This window comes from Haematobia irritans, chromosome 5 (genome assembly GCF_050003625.1).
Source record: "Haematobia irritans isolate KBUSLIRL chromosome 5, ASM5000362v1, whole genome shotgun sequence".
Lineage (NCBI taxonomy): Eukaryota > Metazoa > Arthropoda > Insecta > Diptera > Muscidae > Haematobia > Haematobia irritans.
The window spans coordinates 159,464,299-159,477,610 of record NC_134401.1 but is presented as its reverse complement, the minus strand read 5'-3'; the positions used below and the strand labels follow the sequence as shown (position 1 = coordinate 159,477,610).

General features: G+C 27.5%; 1 protein-coding gene across 2 annotated transcripts in view; it reads right to left on the bottom strand.

Annotated features, from left to right (window-relative positions):
- Positions 1 to 4,727: 4,727 nt before the first annotated feature.
- The window catches only part of Dh44-R1 (Diuretic hormone 44 receptor 1), a 134,936-nt gene continuing 126,351 nt past the window's right edge, over positions 4,728 to 13,312 (bottom strand). For both annotated transcript variants that reach the window (XM_075312262.1, XM_075312261.1), the window contains one exon: positions 4,728 to 6,053. In XM_075312262.1, the coding sequence (XP_075168377.1) occupies positions 6,030 to 6,053 (24 nt within the window). In that variant the 3' untranslated portion in view covers positions 4,728 to 6,029. The remainder of the gene's footprint in view (positions 6,054 to 13,312) is intronic.

The following is a 13,312-nucleotide window of genomic DNA, read 5'->3' as shown; positions in this document are numbered from 1 at the left end:
TACCGCAACCTCACTAAATTTTATTCCACAATTGTTTGTTCTTACAACCAAGTCACATAAATTTTTACCACAAAAAGAGGTCTGCTGTATAGTCGTGTTATTCCTCCGCTCGCCATAGTGGCTTGAAAAACAAAACCATAACTTGTTGCAAAGCCCAAAATAAACTAAAGGCTAAAACATAAGGGTCATAAGGCTTATACGAATATTGCTGTACAGAGTGGATTAAAGTGCGTATGTTTATGTCTGTATGTATGTGTGTTTGCATATGCGAGAGTACAATGTCTATTTTTCGTGTTAAAAAAATATACAGCGATAAACTTACACAAATTTATCTCTGCATATGACAGAGTTACTTAAAGTTTTCGTGTAGTGCTTTAAGCACTACCTCGAAGCACACAGCCAAGCATACTCGCTCTTAACGTAGGCGAGTACAAGGCCTCAAATAAACATGAAACGCAATTACGTACTCTACTCATCTACTCATCCATGTATCCATACTAACAAATGTGTTCGTATGTGCGGGTATGTGTGCAGGCTTGCTTCCATGTTCATGGGTGCACTTAACATCATCCATCGCATATTTCAAGAGAAACTTTGACAGAGAGCCTGACAGAATATCAAGAGGGAGTATAGAGTATATGTTTGTAGAGTACATTGGGATATGAGAACTGCGTTAAATTGAGTAAGATGCAGAGTGTATGTATGTGTGTGTGTAAGTAGATCCCCCATTTATATTGAATTAAATTTTCAGTGGTCTCTTCGGTGTACCGTCTGTTTCTGTTGATATTATTCTTTGGTATTAAACTCTAAATTTTCAAGTTTCTAATACATTTAAGTACTTCATACCAATACAACCGTATACTTTTGAAATTACTCTTGTTCGCCTTGTGTTTCATAGCACAGCACAAAGTTGATTGTGTAGCTTCACTTACTCTACAACATGAAATGAATTTGTAGTTATGACCATTTAGTTTCTCGTTGTTGTTTTTGCTTTTGTTTTATTATGGTTTAACCTTATTTTGTTGTTGAGATGGGATAAGCTTCCAGCATTGTTGATATTATATTTCTTTAGATTTTTTACCATTTGTTCTTGTTGTTATGTCTGTTGCAAAACCATTGCTTGAGCAGTAGTCTTTTTACTTTTGTTTTTTTTTTTTTTTTGTTTCTTTCATCATCCATTATTCATTTATTTATCGTTCTTATTATTCTACACTTGTTAGCTATTTTACGAGTATGATTTTATTATAACATCGCTTTAGCTTGGCCATTTCTTGGTGTATTGTACAATGGGGCAACATATGAATTGCTGACAATAGCCAACATCAATTATCTTAAAGGCTGAATATGATGGATGTATCAAATCAAAACGTTATTAATGTAAAAGCCATTATAGAACATACGTGAAGTATTTTTATGAGATTTTCTTTTAGGTTATAGATAGATTTGTTAAACCCCGGACAAAATGAAGAGGGGTCGTAGCCACGGTTGCAGTAGTTGTTCAAATTCTACCAAAAATGATAGATTTATTACTGTTTGGTAGAATCCTTGCAGTATTTTTAGATTTTAAATTTTTTGTAAAATAAAATTTTGACAAAATTTTCTATAGAAAAAACATTTTGACAAAATTCTCTATAGAAATAAAATTTTGACAAAATTTTTTATAGAAATAAAATTTTGACAAAATTTTCTATAGAAATAAAATTTTGACAACATTTTCTATACAAATAAAATTTTTACAACATTTTCTATAGAAATAAAAAGTTGATTCGTAATTATTGGTAGACTTACCTATACATACCTGTTTTTTCTAATATATACCACGTATGGACTAACACACAATTTAGAAAACGATGTTAAGAAGTTGTAAGATAACACAACCCCAGTAATTCGATTGTCGATGACAGTCTTTCGTAGAAGTTTCCACCTGTGCTGCCGCTACTACTTCAATCGAAGTATTTTGCTTCATTTTCACAAAATTTACTTCGTCACTCCTTCTTCCAAAAATCTGCTTCACTTTTTGTTCTGCTTCAAATTTTTAAATTTTTCCCCACATTACCTAATTGTTTGTCCTGTTCCTTTAATTACGATGAACAAAGCGGTTTTAATCATTGAATTATTAACCGATGTGGACCAATTTTTGCATAGTTGTTAGAGACCATATACTTACACCATGTACCAAATTTCAGCCGGATCGGATGAAATTTGGTTCTCTTTGAGGCTCCACAAGCCAAATCGGGGGAACGGTTTATATGGGGCTATATATAATTATGGACCGATGTGGACTAATTTTTGCATGGTTGTTAGAAACCATATACTAACACCATGTACCAAATTTCAGCAGGATCGGATGAAATATGGTTCTCTTTGAGGCTCCGCAAGCCAAATCTGGGGATCGGTTTATATGGGGGCTATATAAAATTATGGACCGATGTGGACCAATTTTTGCATGGTTGTTAGAGACCATATACCAACACCATGTACCAAACTTCAACCGGATCGAATGAATTTTGCCCTCCAAGAGGCTTCAGAGGTCAAATCTGGGGATCGGTTTATATGGGAGCTATATATAATTATGGCCCAATGTAGACCAATTTTTGCACTGTTGTTATAGACCATATACCAACACCATGTACCAAATTTCAGCCAGATCGGATGAAATTTGCTTCTCTTAGAGGGTCTGCAAGCCAAATTTGGGGGTCCGTTAAATGGGGCTATACGTAAAAGTGGACCGATATGGTCCATTTGCAATACCATCCGACCTACATCAATAACAACTACTTGTGCCAAGTTTCAAATCGATAGCTTGTTTCGTTCGGAAGTTAGCGTGATTTCAACAGACGGACGGACGAACATGCACAGACGTTTTCGTGCGTGAGTGTGCGTGAGATTTCGACTTGAAACATGGCACAAGTAGTTGTTATTAATGTAGGTCGGATGGTATTGCAAATGGGCCATATCGGTCCACTTTTACGTATAGCCCCCATATAAACGGACCCCCAAATTTGACTTGCGATTGCTCTAAGAGAAGCAAATTTCATCCGATCCGGCTGAAATTTGGTACATGGTGTTAGTATATGGTCTCTAACAACCATGCAAAAAGTGGTCCTTATCGGTCCATAATTACATATAGTCCCCATTTAAACCGATCCCCCGATTTGGTTTGCGGAGCCTCCAAGAGAACCAAATTTTATCCGATCCGGCTAAAATTTGGTACATGGTATTGGTATATGTGCTTTAATGACCATGCAAAAATTGACCCATATCGGTCTATAATTATATATAGACCCCATATAAACTGATCATCCGATCCGGCTGAAATTTGGTACATGATGTTGGCATAGGGTCTCTAACATCCATGTAAAAATTGGTCCAGATCTGTTCATAATTATATATAGCCCCAAATTTGGCTTGCGGAGCCACAAAGAGAAGCAAATTTCATCCGATCAGGTTGAAATTTGGAACATGGTATTAGAATGTGGTCTCTAACAAACACGCAAGAATTGGTCCATATCGGTCCACAATTATAGCCCCCAAACAAACACGCAAGAATTGGTCCATATCGTTCCATAATTATAGCCCCCATATAAACCGTTCCCCAGATTTGATCTCCGGAGCCTTTTGGAGGAGCAAAATTCATCCGATCCGGTGGAAATTTGCAACGTGGTGTTAGTATAAGGCCGCTAATATACATGCCAAAATTGGTCCATATCGGTTCATATTCATGGTTGCCACTCGAGCCAAAAATAATCTACCAAAATTTTATTTCTATAGAAAATGTTGTCAAAATTGTATTTCTATAGGAAATTTTGTTAAAATTTTATTTCTATAGAAAATTTTGTCAAAATTTTATTTCTATAGAAAATGTTGTCAAAATTTTATTTCTAAAGAAAATTTTGTCAAAATTTTATTTCTATAGATGTTTTTTTTTTTTTAAATTTTATTTCTATTGAAAATTTTGTCAAAATTTTATTTCTATGGAAGATTTTGTTAAAATTTTATTTCTATTGAAAATTTTATTAATTTAATATATACCATGTATGGACTTACTTACAATTTAGAAGACGGTGTTTGGAGGTTTTAAGATACCTTGCCATCGGCAAGTGTTACCGCAGCCCAAGTAATTCGATTGTGGATGACAGTCTTTAGTACAAGTTTCTATGCAATCCATGGTGGAGGGTACATAAGATTCGGCCTGGCCGAACTTACGGCCGTATGTACCTGTTTCCTAATTGATTCTCGATTGAATACTGTTCGCTTTCAATCACGAAATTAATTGAACCCAAGTCAATTAAAAATTTAATTGATCCAACTAAAAAATAATTGATACAAAATATTTGAGGTCAACCGTTTCAGCCAAACGTTAGAATGCAAAAAAAAATTTAAAAATCATTTGTCAAAATATCACAACATTTTTTTAATTCACATCCAATACACTGAATTCGGATCACATCGTAAGAAGAGATACAAATTCAGTGCAATAACTGTTGAAATGGTGGACATCCGTCCTATAACAATCCCATATTAAATTCATCATTTCCGAGCCAAGTTTGCACCACTTCCAAATCCAAAACACTTCACCACCTTTTTGGTAAGGTTTTTTTGCTGGATTTTTAATTATTTATTATTATTATTATTATTTTTTTTTTAATTTTATTTTGAAAAATTTTGTTAATGGGGTTTTTCTGTGTAGTTACCACCTTCCAAGTGTTAATTAAAACCAAAATATATTCAAACATTTAGATCCTTGTTTATTTGTTTTTTTGATCTTTGGTAGTACATTTATTTCAGCTTTAATTCTCAGCACAAGACACCGAGAATGTGTTTTACAATATGTTTAAAATATTTCCTCAGCATTTGTTTTCTTTAGTTAGTTTCAATATATTAAATTAAAATAAATCTATCCTTCTCTAGATACAAGGTCTGTTCTCTCCTTAGATAGATATTTACATCATACAAACATATTGTTCGCATCAATTTTCTAAGGATAATACAACAAATACAATTATACAAAAATATTGAAATACATTCAATGCTATGGCTTTGGTAATGGTAACAGGGATAAAAAAGCTGAATGCAATGAGGATGGTGATGAGAACATTAAAGTTGTACATTATACATCTTTCGGAGAAATGTTGGTTATTTCTTGTTTGTTTTTTTTTTTAATTTATTTAGAATAAACAGAAAATTCGTTTCACATAATAGCTTTTTAATTTATATAAAAAATACAAAGATAATATGATATTTAAGAAAATAAATTTCCATTTCCTCTCTATTTTATATCATTTAAGTGTTTGCATGTATATAAATTCTTATTGTTCCAACTTTAATAAAACTAGAAACCTTTCATATTTAATAGAGCCTTCTAAAGTTAAAAAAGAAAATAAAATCCTTTTTATGGCATCTCAAGTATTTATACTTGATTGCTGGTTTCTATATATATATATAGGAAGACATTGAACTCAAAACTTAAACTCGAACAATTGCTTTTGTATTTGTTATGCTATGGTTTAATATACAAATCTTGGCATTCTATGGAGCAGAGACAGCGAGAGAGCGAGAGAGAAAGAGAATAAAACAATTCCTTAAAGGTAATATGGTCACTTAATACATGTTTATACATGTATATGTATGTGTGTGTATGGGTGGATGTGCTTTATAACATTTTGTACAATGTGCCTTTGAATTTCAATTTTGATTTTCATTTATCACCATTTAGAGACTTTTTGTATGATAATTATTATTATGTTGTTTTTCCTTGTAATCTTTTTGTAATTCCTTTCTCTATATACAATTATCTTAAAATTACTTGGGGCTTGGCTTAGATATCTACGTTTTTTTTTCTTTTCTATTTACTTTCTTCACCTTATTGTAATTTCCCAAGAAACACATTCTATACAAATAAATAAAAGTACATGGATGTGTAATATAATGTTGCTATTATCTATACGCATTCGTATGGTTTTGGGGGGTTGACGATTGATGTAGACTGTGATGCAAACGTCAGGTACATCTGCACAGACTGAATTAAATTAAACAGAATTTTCTTCCAAGTCCTGTAAATATATAAGAAAATTTAATTTAAGAAAATTTATATAAAAAAGAATTTCGATAATAAATTCATAATAAAATAATAATGAAAGATTTCTCTGACCTATGGATTGTAAACTGAAAAAAAAAATAAAAAGGAAATTTGAGACCATGAATTCACTAAAAAACAATGAACCTACAATAAAGGAACATTTTGTTTAATTTTAGAAAATTTTAACTAAACTGTTTCACAAGACTAACTAACTATTTTTTTTCATTTGCTAGAGAAAATTTCGAAATCAAAATGTCTTTAGTGTCATACGAAGTTCAAGATGGGAGCTTTGGTAATAAAATTTACTAATTTTAAAAAATTCCAAACTATTTGCTGGAAAACACGATTTTCTATAAAAATAAAATTTTGACAAAATTTTCTATAGAAATAAAATTATGACAAAAATTCCTATAGAAAAAAATATGACAACATTTTTCATAGAAATAAAATTTTTAAAAAATTTTCAATAAAAATAAACTTTTGACAAATTTTCCATAGAAATAAAATTTTAACAAAATTTCCTATAGAAAAAAATTTTTGGCAAAATTTTGTATAGAAAAAAAAATTTGACAAAATTTTGTATAGAAAAAAATTTTGACAACATTTTGTATAGAAAAAAAATTTTGACAACATTTTGTATAGAAAAAAAATAGACAAAATTTTCTATTGAAAAAAAAATTTGACAACATTTTTTATAAAAATAAAATTTTGACAAAATTTTCTATAGAAATAAAATTTTGACAAAAATTCCTTTAGAAAAAAAATATGACACAAATTTTCATAGAAATAAAATTTTTAAAAAATTTTCAATAAAAAAAATTGACAAATTTTCTATAGAAATAAAATTTTAACAAAATTTTCTATAGAAATAAAATTTTCTATAGAAATTAAAATTTGACAAAATTTTCTATAGAAATGAAAATTTTCCAAAATTTTCGATAGAAATAAAATTTTGACAAAATTGTCTATATAAATAAAATTTTTGCAAAAACTTCTATTAAAATAAAACTTTGAAAAAATTTTCTATAGAAATAAAATTTTGACAAAATTTTCTATAGAAAAAAATATTTGCAAAATTTTCTATATAAATAAAATATTTGCAAAATTTTCTATAAAAATAAAACTTTGACAAAATTTTCTCCAGAAATAAAATTTTGTCAAAATTTTCTGTAGAAATAAAATGTTGACAAAATTTTCTATATAAATAAAATTTTGACAAAATTTTCTATAGAAATAAAATTTTAACAAAATTTTCTACAGAGATAAAAGTTTGACAACATAATAAATTCATTAAATATTGAAAGATTTCTCTACAAATTTATAAATTTCGAAATAAAAATGTCTTTAGTGCCATACGAAGTTCAAGATGGGAACGTTAGTGATAAAATTTACAAATTTTAAGAAATTCCAAACTATTTGCTGGAAAACACGAATTTTGTAAAACTTTATGCTTCATTTATGTTCAATTTTCGCCTCTTTATTTTAAAAAATAATAATAAAATTTTGACAAAATTTTCTATAGTAATAAAATTTTGACAAAATTTTCTATAGAAATAAAATTTTGACAAAATTGACATAAAATTTTGACAAAATTTTCTGTAGAAATAAAATTGTAACAAAATTTTCTACAGAAATAAAATTGTAACAAAATTTTCTACGGAAATAAAATTTTGTCAAAATTTTCTATAGAAATAAAATTTTGTCAAAAATTTTCTATATAAATGAAATTTTGACAAAATTTTCTATAGAAATAAAATTTTGACAAAATTTTCTATAGAAATACAATTTTGACAAAATTTTCTATAGAAATACAATTTTGACAAAATTTTCTATATAAGTCAAATTTTTGCACAATTTTCTATAAAAATACAACTTTGAAATAAAATTTTGACTAAATTTTCTATATGAATAAAATTTTTGCAAAATTTTCTCTAAAAATAAAACTTTGACAAAATTTTCTAAAGAAATAAAAATTTGACAACATTTTCTATATAAATAACATTTTGACAAAATTTTCTATAGAAATAAAAATTTGACAACATTTCCTATAGAAATAACATTTTGACAAAATTTTCTATAGAAATAAAATGTTAACAAAATTTTCTATAGAAATAAAATTTTGACAAAATTTTCTTTAGAAATAAAATTTTGACAAATATTTCTATAGAAATAAAATTTTGACAAAATTTTCTAAAGAAATAAAATTATGACAAAATTTTCTAAAGAAATAAAATTTTGATAAAATTTTCTATAGAAATAAAATTTTGACAAAATTTTCTATAGAAATAAAACTTTTACAAAATGTTCTATAGAAATAAAATTTTGAAAAAATTTTCTATAAAAATAAAATTTTGTCAAAATTTTCTATAGATATAAAATGTTGACCAAATTTTCTATATAAGTCAAATATTGACAAAATTTTCTATAGAAATAAAATGTTGGCAAAATTTTCTATAGAAATAAAATTGTGTCAAAATTTTCTATAGCAATAAAATTTTGTCAAAATTTTCTATAGAAATAAAATGTTGACAAAATTTTCTATATAAATCAAATTTTCTATAAAAATAAAAATTTGACAAAATTTTCTATAGAAATGAAAATTTTAACAAAATCTTATATAGAAATAAAATTTTGACAAAATTTTCTATAAAAATAAAATTTTGACAAAATTTTATTTAGAAATACAATTCTTTTTTTTTGTTTTTATTGTTGGTTTGTACTTTAATCATATTTGTTGTTGATTTTTGCTGCAAATAGAGGATGCTGATGAGGAATGTGGTAATTCCGAAGCGTACGTCCATCCAACTATATTGCAGTCTATACACGCAGAGAAGGAATATGATCACCTCAACCATGTTTCAAGAGCAAAATGTTATTTTTGGATGGTGACCATGTAGCATGTTTATGGCAAAAATGTTCTTTTCTCGCCAAAAATAATATGCTTGCCGAAATCAGACACATAACCTCCGAGAAAATAACATGGTTGCGACAAACATGTTACATGGTCACCATTCAAAAATAACATTTTGCTCTTGAAACTGTGGTGGTTTATGGAATTTTGGGCAACGAATTAGTTGGAAAATTCTACGTAGGTTACGTGCACCTCTAGCTTCGCACTAGCCAGCTCGCCGAAATGGTATGGGTCTTCCTACACTTTCCAACGTCCACACACACAATACTTTTAGGTGCACTAGGTATAACTAAGGAAAGAAAAAAAATAACTAGGGAAAAACTAAGAACAAAACAGCATAATAACAGTAAACTCGAAGTTCTCATCTCACTATAAAAAAATACAACCATTAATATACAAAGTTATATGGCTAATATAACAGACGGACCTGGTATCGGACTTGGTAAACTAATAAAATCAACCGATTATTCAGACCTTAACAAGTACTCCTGGTGATAATGAGCACTATTACCCAAACCCTCCCAACCATGTAATCTCTTGAAATTTTACGGATCACCCTAATATACATTTCAAAATCAATCTTTATACGCACATAATATTGAGACAGCTGTTTATTTGGTCATCCATCCACCAAATCACAAAAACATTTCTTTACTATTCATACAACAACAATAATAGAGCCAAAAATTAATTTCACATTCTTTGTTTTTATTTATAAATTCGCGATCATGTTTACAATATATTTCAATAAACTCTATTCACTATTCTATTCCCATAAAGACAAAACAAAAAAAAAGACATCATAGGAGAGTGCGATGATAATCGCTCAAAGAGAACTTAGGGACTAATTATAATGGTTTTGTTTTTTTTTTAATTCTTGAAGGAGAAACTGAGAGTCAAACAAATTTGTATTTGGAAGAGGCACAGTGAGCTTCCAAAATGATGGAGACTACTCTCCGCAACGTTAATGAATGAATCGAATTATTAAGAAGAACTTATATGATAATGTAAAAAAAATGGAAGAATCACAATTATGAATGGAAAACGTAATTAAAGAAACTACGCAAATAAACTTCCATTGCAAAACCAATGATGTTTACTATAAATTTATGTGATACTATGTATGTAAGCACTACCGGCAAACTAAATATGCTTTTGCAGATATGTTATTAGCCGTGTTTTATAAAACATTTCAGAAAAAATTTTTCTGAGTTGAAAAGGGAAAATTTATTTTTTTTTCACACACAGCCGATTTAAGCAAAAATTACGATATAGTACATTACATATATAAGAAGACCAAAAGATAAAATTCTTGTTTAGGGTTACTTACATTTATCATCCATTGAATCACTGCATCCATGGGCCCATCGTTGCTTTGATTGATGATTATTTTGTTTGCTATAATTTAAGGGTTATTATATATGTTTGTACGTTTTTTATCGGCTAAAGTGTGGAGAAACTTTTTTTTTTCCGCCTTCCAACTGAGAATGGGATGATATTATCTGCGATAACAATTTTAAGTGTCTTATATCCAAAAATAGTTCTTATATCAATATGCAGGAAGAATGATGTTCTCAATATCCTCATAGAAAGACTTTTCAGGCCTATATTCACACGGTGTGACCTGATTTCTGGCTGGTGTCAAGGAAAAAGGAATAGGATCTGGTTCCAAAAATTTCGTCTATCATGTGGATTTCTTAAACACAGTTCAGAGTGGCTTTCAAGAGCATTCAATCAATCAATTTGCAAACACAAAATGGAAGGGTATAAGGCTTGTTTTAAGCTCCAAGATTGAGTCTCTTGGTCATGTGGGACATAATCCCATCCAATAGCACCATAACCTAATCATAATTATGTTAATATGTCGTATCCTTTTTTCTAAATGCATGCTTGCGAAACTTACCAATGAATCGAAAAAATTTAAACAATTTTCCGATTTAAAGACAATTTCCTGAGTATTCGACTTTAGGTGGACGAAAAGTCTTTAAATTGTCCAAAAAAATTTAGAAAAAATTTTTATAATACTTAAACTTTGATTACTATTTGCCAATTTTATTTAAGACGAAGAGTCAGCTTGCTACTTGTTTCCACAAAATGACACGTGATAATGAATTTCTTTCCTCTAAAAACGATCCACTTTGCCATTCAGAGTTATCCGTTAACAAAAACAAATTTTTCAATGAGCCATAGGCAATAAAATCATTGAAGTGAGAATGAAAGAACAATCATAACGAAAGTCAAGTTAACATTAACTGAGAGTTGAGCGAATTATTATAAGCCCATTCATGTTATAAACATTAGACATAGCCGGTAATAATGCAATTCTGCGAACTAGAAATTACAGTGAACTACAAAAGTATACATACACTACCAAATGTGGAAAAAATTTGACAATTACCCACTACAAAACATGGTTGAGGTGATCATATTCCTTCTCTGGGTGTAGGGCTTTGCCCAAATAAATTTGACAAACATTCTTTTCCTCCGTTGGTTAAGCTACTCTTGTAGTTTTGTCAACGCAATGGTTTTAAAGCTGAGATCAAAATAACAAATATAAATAAAATTTTGACAAAATATACTATAGAAATAAAATTTTGTCAAAATTTTCTATAGAAATAAAATTTCTATAGAAATAAAATTTTGACAAAATTTTCTTTAAAAATAAAATTTTGACAAAATTTTCTATAGAAATAAAATTTTGACAAAATTTTCAATAGAAATAAAATTTTGACAAAATTTTCAATAGAAATAAAACTTTGACAAAATTTTCTATAAAATTTTAGCAAAGTTTCTATAAAAATAAACTTTTAACAAATTTTCTATAAAAATAAAATGTTAACAGTCTATAGGGCTGTGCCCAAATAAATTTGACAAATATTTTTTCCTCTGTTGGTTAAGCTACTCTTGTAGTTTAATCAACGCAATGGTTTTAAAGCTGAGATCAAAACAACAAATATAAATAAAATTTTGACAAAATTTTCTATAGAAATTAACTTTCTATAGCAATAAAATTTTGACAAAATTTTCTATAAAAATAAAATTTTGACAAAATTTTCTATAGAAACAAAATTTTGACAAAATTTTCTATAAAAATAAAATGTTAACAAAATTTTCTATAGAAATAAAATTTTTTAAAAATTTTCTGCAAAAATAAAATTTTTAAAAATTGTCTGTAAAAATAAAGTTTTTGCAAAATTTTCTATAGAAATAAAATTTTGACAAAATTTTCTATAGAAACAAAATTTTGACAAAATTCTCTATAAAAATAAAATTTTGACAAAAATTTCTATAGAAATAAAATTTTGACAAAATTTTCTATAGAAATAAATTTTGACAAAATTTTCTATAAAATTTTATATAAAAATAAAATTTTAACAAATTTTCTATAAAAATAAAATTTTAACAAATTTTCTATAAAAATAAAATGTTAACAAAATTTTCCATAGAAATAAATTTTTTTAAAAATTTTCTGTAAAAATAAAGTTTTTAAAAATTGTCTGTAAAAATAAAGTTTTACCAAAATTTTCTATAGAAATACAATTTTGACAATATTTTCTATAGAAATACAATTTTGACAATATTTTCTATAGAAATAAAATTTTGAAAAAATTTGTATAGAAATAAAATTTTGACAAAATTTTCTATAAAAATAAGATTTTGACAAAATTTTCTACAGAAATAAAATTTTAACAAAATTTTCTATAGAAATAAAATTTTGACAAAATTTTCTATAGAAATAAAATTTTGACAAAATTTTCAATAGAAATAACATTTTGACAAAATTTTCTATAGAAATAAAATTTTCAAAAATAGAAATTCAAAAATAAATATATATATATATATATATATATATATATATATATATATATATATATATATATATATATATATATATATATATATATATATATATATATATATATATATATATATATATATATATATATATATATATATATATATATATATATATATATATATATATATATATATATATATATATATTTGTAGTTTCTTTGTAATTCTTTTCCAAATGTTGGTATATTATTTGTGGCTCGAGTTGCCACCGTGGTTCCATGTCCTTATGAAATCAAAGCAGAAGATCGTCTCAATGAGGGTGTATACCAAATTTGGCATATTTTTTAGTGGACCTAAAATACCTCTATGTTTCCAACTCACATCAGGGGGTCGGCCTGTATCAAAACTTCACCTCCCTGTGCACGATAGCTTCATTATTGAAGATTGTATCCTAATTACAACAGGCAGACATTCAGACGGACATCATTATAGGGTTATAGGGTATATTCCCATCACCATAATAA